Source organism: Oncorhynchus gorbuscha, linkage group LG06, assembly GCF_021184085.1.
Source record: "Oncorhynchus gorbuscha isolate QuinsamMale2020 ecotype Even-year linkage group LG06, OgorEven_v1.0, whole genome shotgun sequence".
NCBI lineage: Eukaryota > Metazoa > Chordata > Actinopteri > Salmoniformes > Salmonidae > Oncorhynchus > Oncorhynchus gorbuscha.
Genome location: NC_060178.1, coordinates 56,985,236 through 57,004,857, shown reverse-complemented (window position 1 = coordinate 57,004,857; position 19,622 = coordinate 56,985,236). Strand labels below are relative to the sequence as shown.

General features: G+C 44.6%; 1 protein-coding gene across 1 annotated transcript in view; it reads left to right on the top strand.

The window, feature by feature from the left end:
- Nucleotides 1-17,974, top strand: part of btaf1 (BTAF1 RNA polymerase II, B-TFIID transcription factor-associated) — a 64,092-nt gene extending 46,118 nt beyond the window's left edge. Inside the window, exons 30-40 of the mRNA XM_046353640.1 lie at nt 9,239-9,406; nt 9,520-9,597; nt 9,681-9,810; nt 10,238-10,379; nt 11,623-11,753; nt 12,954-13,076; nt 13,245-13,397; nt 14,063-14,271; nt 16,003-16,162; nt 16,704-16,874; nt 17,033-17,974. Coding sequence (XP_046209596.1) covers nt 9,239-9,406; nt 9,520-9,597; nt 9,681-9,810; nt 10,238-10,379; nt 11,623-11,753; nt 12,954-13,076; nt 13,245-13,397; nt 14,063-14,271; nt 16,003-16,162; nt 16,704-16,874; nt 17,033-17,179 — 1,612 coding nt within the window. The 3' untranslated portion in view covers nt 17,180-17,974. The remainder of the gene's footprint in view (nt 1-9,238; nt 9,407-9,519; nt 9,598-9,680; nt 9,811-10,237; nt 10,380-11,622; nt 11,754-12,953; nt 13,077-13,244; nt 13,398-14,062; nt 14,272-16,002; nt 16,163-16,703; nt 16,875-17,032) is intronic.
- Nucleotides 17,975-19,622: the final 1,648 nt, after the last annotated feature.

Below are 19,622 nucleotides of genomic sequence, written 5' to 3'. Positions count from 1 at the left end.
CGGTTTGATTAGAGAACGATATGATTCAATACATTAACATTTGTATGTTGAATAATTTGTTGAATAACCACAATTTTCCATTATAAATTAACATGCTGTTGATATGGCGCTCATGAGCTGGGCGTTTCGTGTAGGAATTATGAATGTGTATGGACTATATAGGGAGCTGAATCACAAGGGAGACTAGGTATCTATCAGCCCTTGACCAGATTAGGGGGTCAATGTAGCCTATAGTTTTACTCCCCCACTAATTAACTTGTAATTTTAGCAAATTAAGTAACACATAAAACAAATGTGTACTTTTTTAAAACTAGGGAAGTCGGTTAAGAACAAATTCTTACTTACAATGACTGGCTACCCCGGCCAAACCTTCCTCTGACCCGGACGATGCTGAGCCAATTGTGAGCTGCTCTATGGGACTCCCAATCACTGCTGGTTGTGATACTACAGACCCAGGTTCGATCCCGGACTGTGATGCAGTGCCTTACACTGCTGCTCCACTAATCTCTGAATTAAGTGTTTGAGCTAGTAATGTATCAATATTTATAGTTTACAAATTACCGATGAGAGACAATTTAATACACAGCACAACTTTGGATTTCACCCCATCTCAAAATCGAATGGTTTTGACCATTTGGAAGTCGTTGCAGAGTGATCTCTTCTCCTCTGGCTTCGGCCATGCAGTGCGCCTCACAAACGTGATCATTATACAGGGAAAGTTTCTTTCATAGTACAAAATTACCATATACACATTGTACCATATACACACTGCAAAAATACCAAACCTATTGCTCATGGTGAATCTGAACAATCAAAATCAAATATATTGTAAGCCCCATTTTCAACAGCACATCAAAGAATTCACACCCCTTGACTTTTTCCACATTTTGTTACAGCCTGAATTTAAAATGGATAAAGTTGATTGTTACTGGCCTACACACACTACCGCATAATATCAGTAATTGACTAAAAACATTTAATTAATTTCTAAATGTCTATATTCAAATCAAACTGTCATATGTGCCGACTAAAAGTGTGAACTTTACCGGTGATCAGGCCTACCACTGTCATCAGTAAACTTAATGATTGTGTTGGCATCGTGTTTGGCCACGCAGTTGTGGGTGAACAGAGAGTACAGTAGGACTCGGTACACACCCCTGAGGGGTCCCAGTGTTGAGGATCAGCGTGGCAGACTTGTTGTTGCCTACCCTTACCACCTGGGGGTAGCCTGTCAGGAAGTCCGGGATTCAGTTGCAGAGGGAGATGTTTTAGTCCCAGGGTCCTTAGCTTAGTGATGAGCTTCGTGGGCACATGGACTGGGGACTGGGCACAGGGACTATGGTGGTCTGCTTGAAACATGTAGGTATTACAGACTCGGTCAGGGAGAGGTTGGAAATGTCAGTGTAGACACTTGCCAGTTGGTCCGCGCATGCTTTGAGTATGCGTTCTGGTAATCAGTCTGGCCCTGCGGCTTTGAATGTTGACCGGTTTAAATTTATTGCTCACATCGGCTACCAACTTATCACAGTCATCCAGAACAGCTGGTGCTTCAGTGTTGCTTGCCTCGAAGTGAGCATGAAAGGCATTTGGCTCGTCTGGTAGGCTCACGGCGCTGGGCAGCGTGCGGCTGGGTTTCCCTTTGTAGCTCCTAATAGTTTTCAACCTCTGCCAAATCTGAGTGTCCGTGTAGTAGGATTCGGTCTTAATCCTGTATTGACGCTTTGCCTGTGATGGTTCGTCACATATCTGGATGCTTATAAGAAATCCTGCTGAGTGTCTCGCTCCTCGAAAGCGGCAGCTTTAGCTCGATGCGGATGTTGCCTGTAATCAATGGCTTCTGGTTGGGACATGTACTTACGGTCACTGTTGGTACGATGTCATCGATACACTTATTTATGAAACCTATGACTGAGGTGGTATACTCCCAATGCCATTGGATAAATCCCGGAACATATTCCAGTCTGTACTAGCAAAACAGTCCTGTAGCATCCGCGTCATCTGACTACTTCCGTTTTGCAGCTCAGTTGGTTAGGAGCATATGAAATGTCAGCCATCCTCTTCGGCGCCATCAACCTTTTCAAGGCAAGCCTAAATATTTTCCTAAAGTCACAAGTTGCATGACCTCGCTCTGTGTGCAATAATGGTGTTTAAGGTGATATTTGAATGACTACGTCTCTACCCCATACACACAATTATCTGTTAGGTCCGTCAGTCGACCAGTGAATTTCAAACCGTTTCAACCACAGACCAGGGAGATTTTCCAATGCCTTGCATGGTTAAATAAAAAAGCTGACATTGAATATCCCTTTGAGCATGGCACAATTATTTATTGCTCTTTGAGTGGTGTATCAATACACCCAGTCACTACAAAGATACAGGTGTCCTTTTGAACTCTGTTGTCGGAGAGGAAGGAAACCGCTCATTGATTTCTCCATTAGGCCAATGGTGACTAATGGCTGGTATAGGAGAACTGATGGATCAACATTGTAGTTACGCTACAATACTAACCTCATTGCCCGAGTGGAAGGAAGCCTGTACAGAAACTGTCTTCCTGCATCCTGTTTGCAACAAGGCACTGAAGTTTTTAAAAAATGTGGCAAAGCATTAACTTTTCGTCCTGAATAAAAATTGTTTGGGTTCAATCCAATACAACAGTACCACTCTCCATATTTTCAAGCATAATGCTGGCTGCATCATGTTATGGGTATCCTTGTAATTGTTAAGGACTAGGGAGTTAGCACAGGCAAAATCCAAGAGTGAAAACCTGGTTGTCTACGATTACTTCTTCTTTCAGCAGGAAAATTACCTAAAACACGAGGACAACTCTACACTGGAGTAGGTTACCAAGAAGACGGTGAATGTTAAGTGGCAGAGTTTACTTAGACAGTGATTTTCAAGCATATTTAACAGTGATCAACCAATTTGACAGAGCTTGAAGAATTTTCAAAATAATAATAGGCTAATGTTGCACAATCTAGATGTGGAAAGCTCTCGTAGACTTACCCAGAAAGACTCGCAGCTGTCATCACTTCAAACATGTATTGACTTGGGGTTGAATGCTTACCGAATCAAGATGGTTTATATATTTATTTTTTTACAAATGTCAGGAGTTTTCTTCCACTGACAGTATTTTGTGTAGATTGTATTTTTTTTCTCATTGTAGGGCAGCAGCCCTACAACAACATAGTTTGTCACTAGGGCTGTTGCGGTGACCGTTATACCGATCGCTTTCTATAGGCTAGGCCTACTATATTGATCAACTTTACTAATATTAAGCACGTGTTACAAAGCGACACAATGAGTATAGCTTACCTGGCATGAAAATTAACCACAGGAAAAGCATCCTCCCGCCGTTCCGAGACAGGTGCATGTTACTGGTCCATTCTAAATCAAAACTAATTTCACACACATTTTGTATATATCAAGAATAGCCTGATGGGTGACAATATTAGCGTATCACTTGTGAATGATGCCCAGCTTGTATGTAGTAAGGCAAATACCGCATGCCAGTTTGCTGCCTTTGTCAAATCCTATTCACACACCTCATGTAGCCTAGCCCATATCATAACTAAAGTGTCCAAAACTTAATTTAGCCACATTGCACCGGTTGTAAAGTGGATTAGACAGGCATACATAGGTGGCGCGTGAGTCAAGTTTGGGGAATAATTTATCATACAAATGCACCTTTTTATAATAAAGCATTACATGCATAATCGATTTTTGCCGTCACTTTTGAGAATGGTGTTTTGCCTACTGCTGTGCTGCGCTTATCAACAAACGTTCTGCGCTGTGGCATCAGCCTCATTGCTTTTAAAGGTATTGACGCTCGTGGTTAGTCACTTGGCATCTATCGCATCCCACAACCGTCCCAGACTATGTTTTGGAATTTTTATTTCTCGCACAGTAGGACACGTTGCCCAATAGAATGGGTTAACTTTTGTACTATGGGCAATAATAGATTGACATAGGCTTTTGCTGTTCGTTAGGCCTATTTATCTTGTTGGCTGACAAAGTAAATCTGGACAGTTCTTCCAACATCTTCAATATGCACCTCGTAATTCCATAATGACGCGCGCAGTTGCATGCCCGGCCATGTCTGTGTTTTGTAGCATGTGAGAAGGACCCGACTACATGCCAGGCATTCGCTAATAAGACAATGAGATATGTGAGCGGAGCACGCAGCCAGGAGAAAGGAATTATAATGAATTATTCAGCACAGCGGCCACCTGCTTTAAAGGGGGTATTACAGCCATACAAAGGGGATTCCGCCTGAAAATTCAAGGCATTATAAAGTGCTTGTCAAACTGAAAGAGGCTGAAGTATGTGCAAAAAAAAAACAAAGCAGCGCTGGTGACTGAGGATTTGGAGAAAATAAAATTGTAAGTCCAAGTCATGCAGACTTAGAATGTAATCAAATCACACAGCCCAACGTTTGTCTCGCAACTAAAGTTGCATAAACGACTCTCAAATGAAGCGTATAGAGCCTGTTTCTTTGTTAACCGCTCAACACAGAATAGCCGCATGTGTGCTCTCCAAATAGTTTGCAGAAAATATCCTGTTTTTTTTCCAGCTGTGTTAAATTGTATTCTTCATACTATAAAGTAATGCCACGGAATTGTGAGCAAATCTTATCTGCTAAATGAACTAGTGTAGCCCACAGCCGTACGGCATAGCCAGATCAGGGCCTAACAAAGGTCTACTTAGATATGCTAGTCTGTTCTTCTGAACTATACATTTTCTACGTGTTTCTTTAGACCGGTGTAAAATAGATTTATTGTGATTGTGTAGGCTGTTCAGTGTTCCAGTGGCTTGTAGGCTCTGTGTGGAAGCCTGTAGATGCTAAATGTGTTTTAATGGTCAATTAGCGTGAGACCGGTAGTTATTTGCTGGACAAGCACCGGCTGACGCTTTCATGACCACCACAGCCCTAGTTTACACAACTCATGAGGCTGAATATAACAAGCCATATTTGCATGCTGTAGGTGCCGCGCACATGTGCAAGATCAGAAACGGTCTGCCTACCTTGCTTTGGTCAGCATGAGAAGCTGGGCCCAGCGAGCAGTTTGACTAGGCTACTGATATTGCCTTGGGTTGTTCAGCATGCAAAATGACTGGTAGATTTAATGATTGTCAACACAATTATATGCAGGGCTCTAAAGTGCGACGAATTTGGTTGCATATGCAATAAAATACTTAGGTTTCGTTTTTGGCGCACTGTGACTATGAAAATTATCCTAGATGATTATAAACCCCTTAACATAATTGAGGCTTCCCCTGTACCATTTGTTTCAGAGTACCATATAGAAACAAGTGAGTGCAGATGTGTTAGCGTCATAGTTGCACCATTGCTACAGTGTAAACGGCTTGAGTCTAGCCCAACAAGATCTAAAGACCTACTCCATATTACCTGCGCAACCTTTTTCTTCCTTATAGCGGATCACCGGGGCTGCCTTTTGCATTCATAAACCATGTCGTGGGCCGTTGTAAAACTACTCGCTCGTCAACGTCGTTAAACAATTGTTTAGACTTTGTTCAGTCATGTTACCTAATTGGTTAGCTAGCTAACAACCTGGCGACTTTACCAGTATATCCAAACATTTGGGGGCACAGAAAGAAAAGGTAAATCGCAGAGCTCTTGCATGTGTTCATTACAAATCTGAAGTTTTTCAAGACTACAGTTTTCAATTTAATGCATCTCAATAGGAAAAGTGTTTTTATGCGATGTAGAAAACAAATATTCCAATGATGGGTATTGTATCAGCACTTTTATAATAAGCTGTTAAGTGTTACATATTAACATCTAGGGCACGTGCTTCAAAAGTATCTAGAATTCATATAGTCTCAATGAATTGATCATTTTTACGCTCCTGATAGAAAGGTATACAAGCAATGACTACATCTCAGCTGCCCAGACCTGCATGCTCACCCCCCCATCATAGTGCCTGCATTGTTTGCCACTTGGCTTTGACTTTTACAAATTTCGTTTCTCAGTCACTCATGCCATTTTAAATAATTCCATTTTTCGATTGTGTCAATGATGGGGATTAACTTCCAAGTTTTTTTGTTTACTTTTTAAGATGACTGAAGAGAACCGTCCAGCCTATCACTTAGCTCAGCCCACAACTTCTAGACTTTATAGCATTCCCAAAAGGCATGGATTGAGTTGTTTTTAGTTCTACAGTTACATTGCATTTGGAAAATATTCAGACCCCTTTCCTTATTTTGTTACGTTACAGCCTCATTCTAAAATGGATTCAACTCCCCCCCCCCCCCCCCCCCCATAATGACAAAGCAAAAACAAGTTTTTAGAAATGTTTTTAAATAAGTAAAAAAAACTAACATGTATTCAGACCCTTTACTCTGTACTTTGAAGCACCTTTGACAGTGATTTACATCCTTGAGTCTTCTTGGGTATGACTCTATAAGCTTGGCACACCTGTATTTGGAGTTTGTCCCATTCTTCTCTGTAGATCTTCTCAAGCTCTAAGGTTGGATAGGGAGCATTTGCTGCACAGCTCTTTTCAGGTCTCTTGAGATGTTCAAGTCAAGCTCTGGCTGGGCCACTCATGGACATTCAGAGACTTGTCCCAATGCCACTCCTGCGTTGTCTTGGCTGTGTGCTTAGGGTTGTTGTCCTGTTGGAAGCTGAACATCCGCTACAGTCTGAGGTCGAGTGCTCTGGAGAAGGTTTTTGTCAAGGATCTCTCTGTACTTTGCTCCGTTTTGTCTTTCCCTCTATCCTGACTGGTCTCCCAGTCCCTACCCCTGAAAAACATCCCCACAGCATGTTACTGCCACCACCATACTTCACTGTAGTGATGGTGCCAGGTTTCCTCCAGATGTGACTCTTGGCATCTGAGAGTCCATTAAGGTGCCCTTTGGCAAACTCCAAGGGGGCTGTCATGTGCCTTTTTTAACTGAGTGACATCTGGCCTCTCTACCATAAATGCCTGATTTAGTGGAGTGCTACAGAGATGGTTGTCCTTCTGGGAGGTTCTCCCATCTCCACAGAGGAGCTCTGTCAGTGACCATTGGGTTCTTGGTCACTTCCCTGACCAAGGCCCTTCTACCCCGTTTGGTCAGTTTGGCCGGGCAGCCAGGAATGGATGGTGGAATGGTGGTTCCTAACTTCTTCCATTTAAGAATGGAGACCACTGTTCTTGGACCTTAAATGATGCAGAAATGTTTTGTTACCCTTCCCCAGATCTGTGCCCCGACACAATCCTGTCTGAGCTCTACAGACAATTCCTTCAACCTCCTGGCTTGGTTTTTGCTCTGAATTTAACACAGGTGGACTCCAAGTTGTGGAAACATCTGAAGGATGATGAATGGACAACATGAGCTCAATTTCGAGTCTCATAGAAAAGGATCTTATGAATACTTATATAAATACTTATGTAAATAAGGTATTTCAGAATTTTTTTTATTTTTGTAAAGTAACAATGTGGAGGAAGGGGTCAAATACTTTCAGAATGCACTGTAAAACATGACTCTGACATTGTGCTGTAGAATGTGAATTATCTTGTATAATAAATTTGATATGTTAGTTTATTGGATTAAGTCTACATTTTGAACTTAATTTTTATTAGTTATGCTTAAACTTTCCCACCTTGTGCCATCAGTTCTTTTTTAAGTCTTAGATAAAAATATGAACTATTGGAACCAAGAGATTGTTAGTTGGATATGTTCTCTGCAAGGTTTTGTTTAACTTCCCTATCATGAGCATCCTTTTCTGACTCAAACACCATTACCTCTAGGTTTCTTCATATGTACCCATTGTTCCTCTTTAACACATTTATCTAGATGTCGCGAGTTAAAGCCTTGGGTAGCTAGTTGATACAAATGTAAGGTTAAAACCACCCTCCGACTTAAGGAAGATGTCAAATGTTCCCTTTTGTATTCTAGAAATTTACATTTACATTACATTTAAGTCATTTAGCAGACGCTCTTATCCAGAGCGACTTACAAATTGGTGCATTCACCTTATGACATCCAGTGGAACAGCCACTTTACAATAGTGCATCTACATATTTTAAGGGGGGAGGGGGGTGAGAAGGATTACTTTATCCTATCCTAGGTATTCCTTAAAGAGGTGGGGTTTCAGGTGTCTCCGGAAGGTGGTGATTGACTCCGCTGTCCTGGCGTCGTGAGGGAGTTTGTTCCACCATTGGGGAGCCAGAGCAGCGAACAGTTTTGACTGGGCTGAGCGGGAACTGTACTTCCTCAGTGGTAGGGAGGCGAGCAGGCCAGAGGTGGATGAACGCAGTGCCCTTATTTGGGTGTAGGGCCTGATCAGAGCCTGGAGGTACTGAGGTGCCGTTCCCCTCACAGCTCCGTAGGCAAGCACCATGGTCTTGTAGTGGATGCGAGCTTCAACTGGAAGCCAGTGGAGAGAGCGGAGGAGCGGGGTGACGTGAGAGAACTTGGGAAGGTTGAACACTAGACGGGCTGCGGCGTTCTGGATGAGTTGTAGGGGTTTAATGGCACAGGCAGGGAGCCCAGCCAACAGCGAGTTGCAGTAATCCAGACGGGAGATGACAAGTGCCTGGATTAGGACCTGCGCCGAAATGTTATTTGCTCTTAAAGTCTGAGTCTACTTTTTAAAGAATGTCTTTGGGATAATTGGTATTACCGAAAATAAATACAAACATTTTGGAGCCACATCATTCTAGAGGTGTATTCTACCTTTACGATTGATTATTCCATTTAATTCGACCTTTCATTCGGAGTAATGGAATAGTTCTATATTTGTTTTCTGGTGCTCCTGACTAAGGTTGGGAGCACCAGTGCCTCCAACTGCATTTATTTTGTTTTATTTGGTTCCTGGTTACATTAAGTTTGACACTGAAGGAGAGGACACATCTAATTTGACTAAAGATGAACTGTATTTTTGAGGGTAGAAAGAATAATATGCAAAATAATTTGATCCGGTGATTCGTAAAGTTTGAATCGATTTTGTCTGACCGACGCATGCTACATTCGGATCGGTTTGGGGTTCAGACTTTTAAGTGTATTTTTATGTTTAAGATGTGCATCGGTCCCCAACACAATTGTATCACTAAATTGTTACATCCCTACTAAATACATATCCAGGCATTGTGAAATCTGTCAGGCAACTGCAGTGTAGTTGTCTTGAAACACGGCCACAGTTTGAATTTCAAATGTACACCGTCAGCACATTGGAGAGCCTCCTCTGTTGTAAAAGGAGTTGTCATGTTAATTGTTACATTGTGTACAGGGCACAGGAGTATGCCAAAACCAAGGCGGCAGACAGCACCCCCCTGCCCTCTCTGGTGGTGTGCCCCCCCACCCTGACAGGTCACTGGGTGGATGAGGTGGGCAAGTTCTGCACCAAAGAGTACCTGAACCCACTGCACTACACGGGACCCCCTACAGAGCGAGCACGGTAAGACTCCTGTACGAACCCTGACCCACCCAAACATGCACATGATTCCACTACAGAGATTGAGTAGAACAGTCATTTGTTTAAATTATTCACGTAAACATTTTGTTTTGCAGTTTACAGCATCAAGTGAAAAAGCACAACCTGGTAGTAGCCTCTTTCGATGTTGTACGGAACGACATTGACTTTTTTAGGTGATTTATTTGTATATAATTCTCTTATTTGGAAGGCTCGATAAGTGATTTTATAAATGACTTATGTTCCATTTTTGTTTTAGGAATGTAAAATTCAATTATTGTATCCTCGACGAGGGCCATGTGATCAAGAACGGGAAGACCAAGCTCTCAAAAGCCATAAAGCAGTTGGCCGCCAACTTCCGAGTTATCCTATCAGGAACGCCCATCCAGGTGGGGGCATGAAACGTTTTCCATTTTTATCAGTGAAGAATGAGCAAAGGCTTCTGCAGTGGAAATGCATCTGATTTTAAGTTGCTAACACACTTGCAGTGTGTTTGTTTTGGTACTAATCTTTAAACCATGACCCTCACTGCATTAGATTAATGTTGCCTAATAATTTCTCTATTCAGGCCTAATGGTTCCAGTTCCTCCACTCTGTGTGTTGGTTGGATGTATTAGTTTTACATTGACAGGTGTATTAGTGGATGAAATGAAGTAAGGACTTTATGCCAAGCCTGTGACATTAATGGTAATTGGTAGATTGTGTTTACTGTCTACTCTGCTGCAGATTTATTTTAGATTAGTTAAACCCAAGCACTGAGTACTTGTAAGTCTTAGTGTCGCTCTCTCTTTTTCTCCTTCTCCCACCTCTCCCCAGAATAATGTTCTGGAGCTGTGGTCGCTCTTTGACTTCCTCATGCCCGGCTTCCTGGGCACAGAACGCCAGTTTGCTGCCCGCTACGGCAAGCCCATCCTGGCCAGCCGTGATGCCAAGAGCTCATCGCGTGAGCAGGAGGCCGGTAAGATCTGATTTTGGTGTGGTCATCAGCCCTGAGTGCATGGAAGCTGGATCTTGTTCATTTGGCACTTGAAATAGGTTGTGAGGAAATTGCAATTTTGCATGGCAAAAATGAGCCTGACGTGGATGACTCTTTGCTCCTTTAACCTAGTCAACTCTTAATTTGAAAGGTACAGCCCTGGGCCTAGCTTCACAAAACCTTAAGAAATTTCTTAACTGCCATTTAAAAAAATTAACAATAGATTTAAGAAGAAAGGTAAGCAAGTTGCTATTCCTCAATGGTTCTTGAAAAATGTCTTGTGCTATTTCTCCTTTCTCCTTAAGCAAAAGGTCAAGAACAAATGTAGTTTCTTAAATGTGTTTATTGGAAATGTTTTTCATTCCCAAGATGGTTAAACCCTTAAACTCAGGGCAGTGAGAGAATAAATTCATGTTTAATTCACTCAAACTTCATCTGAACGTTTCAGTATTGATTATTTTAAACCCTAGAACATGTTTTAGAACAGGAATCTCAGTATGAAATATGCTAACATGATTGCCATAGCTAGATGGCTAGCTAAATCTGTTGCCTAGCAACACATCTTAATAGTATGATATTTGAGAAGTTCGTAAGAAAATCATTATCTAAAGATATTGCTGAGGAATTGCACTTAACAACTCTATTATTGGTATCGGATTACTGTTGGCAATGTCATAAGAATCCCCCCCACAGCCATAGATCATGCACTATGGTCGTATTTTTAGAGTATGCAATCTAGGTCAAGTTGCCAAAAGTGCAAACATATTTGGTGTGCATGGAAAGGGTACATCCTGATGGTCATTGTAAAGCAATTAATTTTCTTCTCCGTCCACATTACCTTGTATGCCTCCTCCACGTGCTGTTGATTTAGTGTTTAGAACGACACCACATTAGGTAAAAGATCTGACTCCCCCCTCCCTTCATTAAAATATTTTTCGAACAGTAATTAGTGACATGACATTTCAAACAAACCTAGACTTTCGAATCTGCTTTGTTTTTGTTTCATTGCCACACTATTTCAGTGTGTTGCGATACTGGTATTGTCACAACCCTATTTAGTACCTCGCCGTTTCTTCAGTTTAGTGCCATCTGTACTTAGGAAACCCTTGTTGGTTTCCGTAGCATACGGTGTGCCCTAATAAACATGACACTGAAGATACTTTCTTGACACTCTCTCACACTGACAGTGGTGTTAGTATCTTGTAATGACGGTGTTCCCCTTCAGGGGTGCTGGCCATGGAGGCGCTGCATCGCCAAGTTCTGCCCTTCCTCTTGAGGAGGATGAAAAAGGACGTGCTGCAGGACCTGCCCCCCAAGATCATCCAGGACTACTACTGCAACCTCAGCCCTCTACAGGTACGCCACATGGAGGGCCCACCTTGAAACACTTACACCGCCACGTACAGTACCATCCGTTCACCCACACTGCGTCTCACAAAGACACGGCGGTTGGTACCGAAAATCTCCAATTTGGACTCATCAGCCCAAACAGATTTTCACCAGTCTAATGCCCATTGCTAGTGTTTCTTGGCCCAAGCAAGTTTCTTATTATTGGTGTCCTTTAGTAGTGGTTGCTTTGCAGCAAATCGACCATGAAGGCCTGATGCACACAGTCTCCTCTGAACAGTTGATGTTGAGATGTGTCTGTTACTTGAACTCTGAAGCATTTATTTGGGCTGCAATCTGAGGTGCAGTCAATTGCAGATTTTTCTGAGACTGGCATCTCTAATGAACTGATCTTCTGCAGCAGAGGTAACTGATTTCATTTCCTGTGATGGTCCTCATGAGAGCCAGTTTTAATGTAGCACTTGATGGTTTTTGCGACTGCACTTGAAGAAACTTTCAAAGTACTTGACATTTTCTAGATTGACTGACCATGTCTTTAAAGTAATGATGGACTGTTTATCTTTGATTACTTGAGCTGTTCTTGCCATTATATGGACTTAGCCCTATTTGGTAAAAGACCATCTTCTGTAAACCACCCCTACCTTGTCACAACACAACTGATTGGCTCAAACGCATTAAGAAGGAAAGAAATTCCACAAATTAACTTATAACTAGGCATTCCAGGTGACTACCTCATGAAACTGGTTGAGAGAATGCCAAGAGTGCAAAGCTCAGGGCAAAGGGTGGCAACTTAAGAATCTCAAATATAAAATATATTTTGAACTTTTTTTGGTTACTCAATGTTTTTTTCATAGTTTTGATGTCTTCACTATTCAAAATAAATAAACCCTTGATTGAGTCAACTTTTGACTGGTACTATAGATACCGTCTTCATTTGGAGAGAAAAGCATTCAGTTGTGTAATTTCCACTTTCTAGTCACCATAGAAGCTGAGGCTGCTACAAAACTTAATGTTTCAATCCATTAAATGAAAGTCTTGTATGTAGCTTGTATACATACAATCTGCGTGCGTGTTTTAATATCGACTACATTGCAGACGGACTGTGTAGAATGTTCATCCCAAATAACTACTCATTAAGTTATTTTTAAATGAGCAGTTCTGAGCCTGCCATTGCTCAATCTGTCCCCGTGTCTGTCTCGCTGTCTGCAGGTTCAGCTGTATGAGGACTTTGCCAAGTCCCGGGCCAAGGTCGGTGTGGAGGACACAATCTCCACAGCCTCCACCCAGGAGGAGGAGAAGCCCAAGCTGAAGGCCACGGGCCATGTGTTCCAGGTACACACACATTATGTTGACTGCCTTTGTAGTTTTTGGATTGTCCCTGACCATGAAACGGGTATTTTTCTCCACTGAGCTTCTCGCATGTGAATGTGACCTGCATTAATATTAAGTCTGTGGAAACCCTACTTGCTATTTATGTTATTAATGTCCTCTTCCCTCCAGGCTCTGCAGTACTTGAGGAAGCTGTGTAACCACCCAGGCCTGGTACTGCTGCCACAGCACCCTGAGTACAAGCGCATCACAGACCAGCTGGCAGCACAACACTCCAGCCTTCGAGACATCCAGCATTCGCCTAAACTCTCAGCCCTCAAACAGGTACCACTCTTCCCCTATACCTTACCTCTGTGTACCACTAATTCCCTGTTCCTTACACCAGTGTTTCTTAATCCTGGTCCTGTCATCCAAAGGGGTGCACAGTTCAGTTTTTTTCCTCAGCACTACGCACCTGATTCAAAGCTTGATGAGTTGATCATTTTGAATCAGCTGTGTAGTATGAGGGCAAAAACCAAAACCTTTGAGTCGCAAGGAACCAGGATGAAGAAACACTGCACTATACTAAAGGTGTCTGCATGCGTCCCAGCTGAAACTGTTTGGAACGGTTTGTGTAAATCATGACGTTTTGGTCTTCAGCAATGTTTTTTTTTTTTTTTTTTGGCAACCTGAAGTCTACGCCCCTTCCTCTGTGATAAGTCAACATTAGGGTTTCTTCAATGACTAATAAGATTTATTGAGTTGGCTTAATTCTGACTATCTTGAGGAATAGTATACTAGCTACGGTGTCTCAATGGACAAACAGTACTATTTCCCCCTTCCCCCCCATCTCCTCTGCTTCAGATGTGGCAGTGATGGGGATAGTGGGGGTGAGGTGCCGATATCGGTCTATCGCCTACTCTGAACTCCATACTAAACACCTACAGATCAAAAACACTGAGTAAGTTGTAATCCTGAGCTTTCCCCCCCCCCCCTCTTCCCTTCTCCAGTTGTTGTTGGACTGTGGTCTGGGCAGCAGTGGCTCAGCGGAGGGCACAGAGTCGGTGGTTGCCCAACACAGAGTGTTGATCTTCTGTCAGCTGAAAAGCATGCTGGACATCGTGGAGCACGACCTGCTCAAGCTCCAGCTGCCCACAGTCACCTACCTGCGACTTGACGGCAGCGTGCAGGCGAGCCTGCGCCACGCCATCGTCTCCAGGTAATAAAGGAGGAGCGTGGTCTTTGGGCGACGCAAATGAATGGTGTTGGTGTCAAACAGGGAATAATGGAATACTCTTAGTAGTGTCGCCAGCATATAAAAAATATTTATTTTAAACTCTCATCTCCTCCCATGTGATTTTGTTTTTATGACCGGACACCTTAGAAGTAGATTAATAGACCGGTATTGGGGGCACAGACAGTAGGCAGAGCCGAGGCTCAAACCCACGTCGCCAGGTGTGTCCGTAGTCAGGAGCTTCGATTGCTACACCAGACTCCGGCACAGTCTGCGCCTTTGCTGTAACGTCACCCATTGTCTAACTCCACAAACTTGATCTGAATTTAAAGGCACTGACCTTCTCTCAGCCTCCATTTCGTGTGCTCTGCCCCTCATTCTCCCTCTCACCATCTCCTGTGCTCTGCCCCTCATTCTCCCTCTCGCCATCTCCTGTGCTCTGCCCCTCATTCTCCCTCTCGCCATCTCCTGTGCTCTGCCCCTCATTCTCCCTCTCGCCATCTCCTGTGCTCTGCCCCTCATTCTCCCTCTCGCCATCTCCTGTGCTCTGCCCCTCATTCTCCCTCTCGCCATCTCCTGTGCTCTGCCCCTCATTCTCCCTCTCGCCATCTCCTGTGCTCTGCCCCTCATTCTCCCTCTCGCCATCTCCTGTGCTCTGCCCCTCATTCTCCCTCTCGCCATCTCCTGTGCTCTGCCCCTCATTCTCCCTCTCGCCATCTCCTGTGCTCTGCCCCTCATTCTCCCTCTCGCCATCTCCTGTGCTCTGCCCCTCATTCTCCCTCTCGCCATCTCCTGTGCTCTGCCCTCATTCTCCCTCTCGCCATCTCCTGTGCTCTGCCCCTCATTCTCCCTCTCGCCATCTCCTGTGCTCTGCCCCTCATTCTCCCTCTCGCCATCTCCTGTGCTCTGCCCCTCATTCTCCCTCTCGCCATCTCCTGTGCTCTGCCCCTCATTCTCCCTCTCGCCATCTCCTGTGCTCTGCCCCTCATTCTCCCTCTCGCCATCTCCTGTGCTCTGCCCCTCATTCTCCCTCTCGCCATCTCCTGTGCTCTGCCCCTCATTCTCCCTCTCGCCATCTCCTGTGCTCTGCCCCTCATTCTCCCTCTCGCCATCTCCTGTGCTCTGCCCCTCATTCTCCCTCTCGCCATCTCCTGTGCTCTGCCCCTCATTCTCCCTCTCGCCATCTCCTGTGCTCTGCCCCTCATTCTCCCTCTCGCCATCTCCTGTGCTCTGCCCCTCATTCTCCCTCTCGCCATCTCCTGTGCTCTGCCCCTCATTCTCCCTCTCGCCATCTCCTGTGCTCTGCCCCTCATTCTCCCTCTCGCCATCTCCTGTGCTCTGCCCCTCATTCTCCCTCTCGCCATCTCCTGTGCTCTGCCCCTCATTCTCCCTCTCGCCATCTCCTGTGCTCTGCCCCTCATTCTCCCTCTCGCCATCTCCTGTGCTCTGCCCTCATTCTCCCTCTCGCCATCTCCTGTGCTCTGCCCCTCATTCTCCCTCTCGCCATCTCCTGTGCTCTGCCCCTCATTCTCCCTCTCGCCATCTCCTGTGCTCTGCCCCTCATTCTCCCTCTCGCCATCTCCTGTGCTCTGCCCCTCATTCTCCCTCTCGCCATCTCCTGTGCTCTGCCCCTCATTCTCCCTCTCGCCATCTCCTGTGCTCTGCCCCTCATTCTCCCTCTCGCCATCATCTGTGCTCTGTCACGCTCGCTTTCAGGTTCAACAATGACCCCTCCATTGACGTGCTGCTGCTCACCACGCACGTGGGTGGTCTGGGTCTGAACCTGACTGGTGCTGACACGGTGGTGTTTGTGGAACACGACTGGAACCCCATGAGAGACCTACAGGCCATGGACCGTGCCCACAGGATAGGACAGGTACACTATTGCCTCTCCATGGACACATGCGCGCGCACACACACACACCCCTTTTCACACTGAGCCAAGGCAAGCTGTACTTGGCTGGCCTAGTTAATCACCCACCGTAGTTGCTGGAACGGTGCTAGAAAAGACTGATTTTTATTTATTTTAATTTTACCTTTATTTAAATAGGCAAGTCAGTTAAGAACAAATTCTTATTTTCAATGACTGCCTAGGAACAGTGGGTTAACTGCCTGTTCAGGGGCAGAACGACAGATTTGTACCTTGTCAGCTCGGGGGTTTGAACTTGCAACCTTCTGGTTACTAGTCCAACGCTCTAACCACTAGGCTACCCTGCCGCCCAAAACAGTGCGGTTTGGGTCAGCCCTATAGTTTGAATTAGGCAATGGCGTGTTTGAGCAAGCAGAGGCATGGAATCACTCATCTTGGTTCTGTGCATGCCGACTGCAATGTAGTTGATCTCAAACATGTGCACCGCACCGGCTTGGCAGTCTGTAGTGAAAAGTGACATTTGTAATGGTGTCTTTTGTTGTTGCAGAAACGCGTGGTGAATGTGTATCGTCTGATCACTCGGGGCACTCTGGAAGAGAAGATCATGGGCCTGCAGAAGTTCAAGATGAACATCGCCAATGCGGTCATCAGCCAGGAGAACGCCAGCCTGCAGAGTATGGGCACCGACCAGCTCCTCAACCTCTTCACCCTGGACAAGGTCAGTTGCTCTCCCTTAAGTACACGCACTTCCGCATGTGCTCTCTTTTCGTTTCTCGGTCATCTTCATGGTCATGCTGCTCTTTCACTCACGCATCCATTTAACCCGTATTTGCCCGTCCGTGTGTGTTTCCATCTCTAACTCGTCTCTCTGTCTAGGATGGGAAGGATGATAAGGGCGAGTTGTCGTCCTCCGGAGGGAAAGCCTCCATTAAGAACGTGCTGGACGGTCTGGGGGACCTGTGGGATCAGCTGCAGTATGACACAGAGTACAATCTGGATAGCTTCATGCACACGCTCCACTAGCCCCTCTTACCCAGCCAGACTAAAGGATGCTCATCCACCTCCAGCCTAGCAGGGTCATTCTACACAGCCCTCAGGATGCTAATCTCAGAATGGGACCCCCCCCCCCACGCACAAGTTTAGCCACATTGACATTCGCCCAAAGCCCCAAGGATTCTGTTTTCAACCCCCCTCCCCCTATGGCTCCCTCTGTGTTCTCCCACCCAAAAGCCTTCCCATCTTCAGTCCTGTCTGTCCTGTGCCCTCTATTCCCATGGGCACAGAGGGCCATCTAGTTTGTCCTTGGGACTGCCTGTGGTGGTTCTCCTTATAATCGGCAGGCTTAAAGCACTCTCACCCTCTTGGAGGACTACCAGTGCTCTATTGACATGTGGTCAAAAACCAGGTGTGATCGTTGTGAGCTGACCTATAGGAACACACCCCAGTGTGCTGGCTCTTTATAGCGGCCTACTGGATTGTGCTGTGCTGCTGGCTAGTGGGGGTGTTTTGGGTTGTGGACCTATAGTCCTGTGTAAGCACATTCATTTCACCTTTCTCACCACAGAACTCTTTATCAGTCGACTGACCTGGCAGATGATTGGAAAAGCTATGGTCATGGCCAGTGCTGCTCCTCCCCAACCTTGTAAAATGTTACTCTGAACGACACTGCAGGGACAAACTGAAATGACACACACACACACACACACAGGACTTGTCAGAGTTTTAAGAAGAGAATGCAGACCTGTATATATTTCTGTAATTTCTGCTTTTTGTTTAAACTAATAGAATTATAATAAATTCTACAGACCTTTCAGTGTGCGTCTTGTTTTGTGCGTGCTCTGTCTTGTCCCCAGTCTGCATTCCCGTGTTGATTTGAAGAACACTGTATATAACTTTGAACATGGCCAGTAGAGGGTGTGTTCTTGCATTTAGGAATGATGGCACAGATTACCACTGAATGAACAATTTATGGGATCAATTTTAGAGGTGCATGATGTTGACAAGCAAGGGAAAGTAAATGTTGCTTTAAAGTGAAGATGACTACACCTATTCAGTGCTACTACAGCTTTAGTTTGATCGGGTGACGGGGTTAACTAGTCGTTTCACTGCTGCACATGTAAGCCCTATACGAGTCAGGTTTGAAGCGTTACCAAGCTAACCTGGGTCAGCTGTATAAAAATGTTAAAATACTGATCACATTACACAGTAATATGGATTTGAAACGTTATGCACAAACTTTCATCGATTAGGAGTGGGGGAGTTGCTTGTGCACACCAGGCGGCAATAACGATACGTGAAGTGTGGCACTGACTCGCCCCATGTATTGACGTTTCCGCATTGTTTCAATGAGTTTGGCATTGGCCACTAGCCACGTGCAGTTCCAAACAGGCAGATGCGCAAGAGCCATGGTCATGAAACGGATGAAGCCTGAGCTGGAATATGAAGCTGACTGAAGCTGCCTAGCTTTCGAAAACCCTGAGTAGATCTCACTTCTTTCATAGTCTACCCAGGGCTGGCGCTCAATTTATTTTTAATTTGTGTATTCTAGTCAATGCACCAGCAGTTTCTTGTCAGTCAATTGGTATATTAGTCTAGCCAGTTATCTAAATTTGTAGTAATCCTGGTCGAATGCCAACCGGGCATGCTGGGCACGTGCCCGACCGCCAGGGTGCACCCGTTTGGTTTTGTTAGTCACTGATTTTATCTGCCACTAAAAAAAATTGCTCCCAAAAGGCTAGAACCAGCCCTGAGTACACCCCTCTGGTATGAAGAACACAACTATAAATGCAACATGTGAAGTGTTGATCCCATGTTTCCCCCCCAAAATCCATAGGTACATATTTTCTCACTCATTTTGTGCACACTCCTGTGAGCGTTTCTCCTTTGCCAAAATAATCCATCCACCTGACTAGTGGCATATCGAGAAGATTAAACTGCTTGATCATTACACCTTGTGCTGGTTCTAACATGCCTCCTTTGTCCTGGTCTTGTACACATTCAAATTGTGCCCACTTTTTGACAGGTGAAGATGATTTAAAATACTTATTTGTAATCAGATTTTTAGATTCGATACATTTCTGAAAATGTGGACTCAAATTCCAAACGTTCCATTAGTGCCAGGTATAAACAAGACTAGAGAATCATATTGACTGTGTATAGCGATGCGGAAGAGCAAAAAAAAAAGCATCGAACACTGTTCTGCGAGTGGTCTGAGGCAGTCGGTAATTAACGAGCGTTCTAAAGTACAAAACCCCTATGATTTAAACATCATCCCTCCATTGATTGTTACGTTAGGGGTTACTGAAGCAGAGGTCTTAAATGTATTTAATTTCTTTTGATTTATTTGAACACTTCACATTTTTCCATTCCAGTCACACACCAGTCAAGCACCTTCCTCCAGGCGGAACATCAAGGGATGAGAGAAAGAGGTGGAAAAGGAGGCCATGCAAAAGACGACAATATTTCA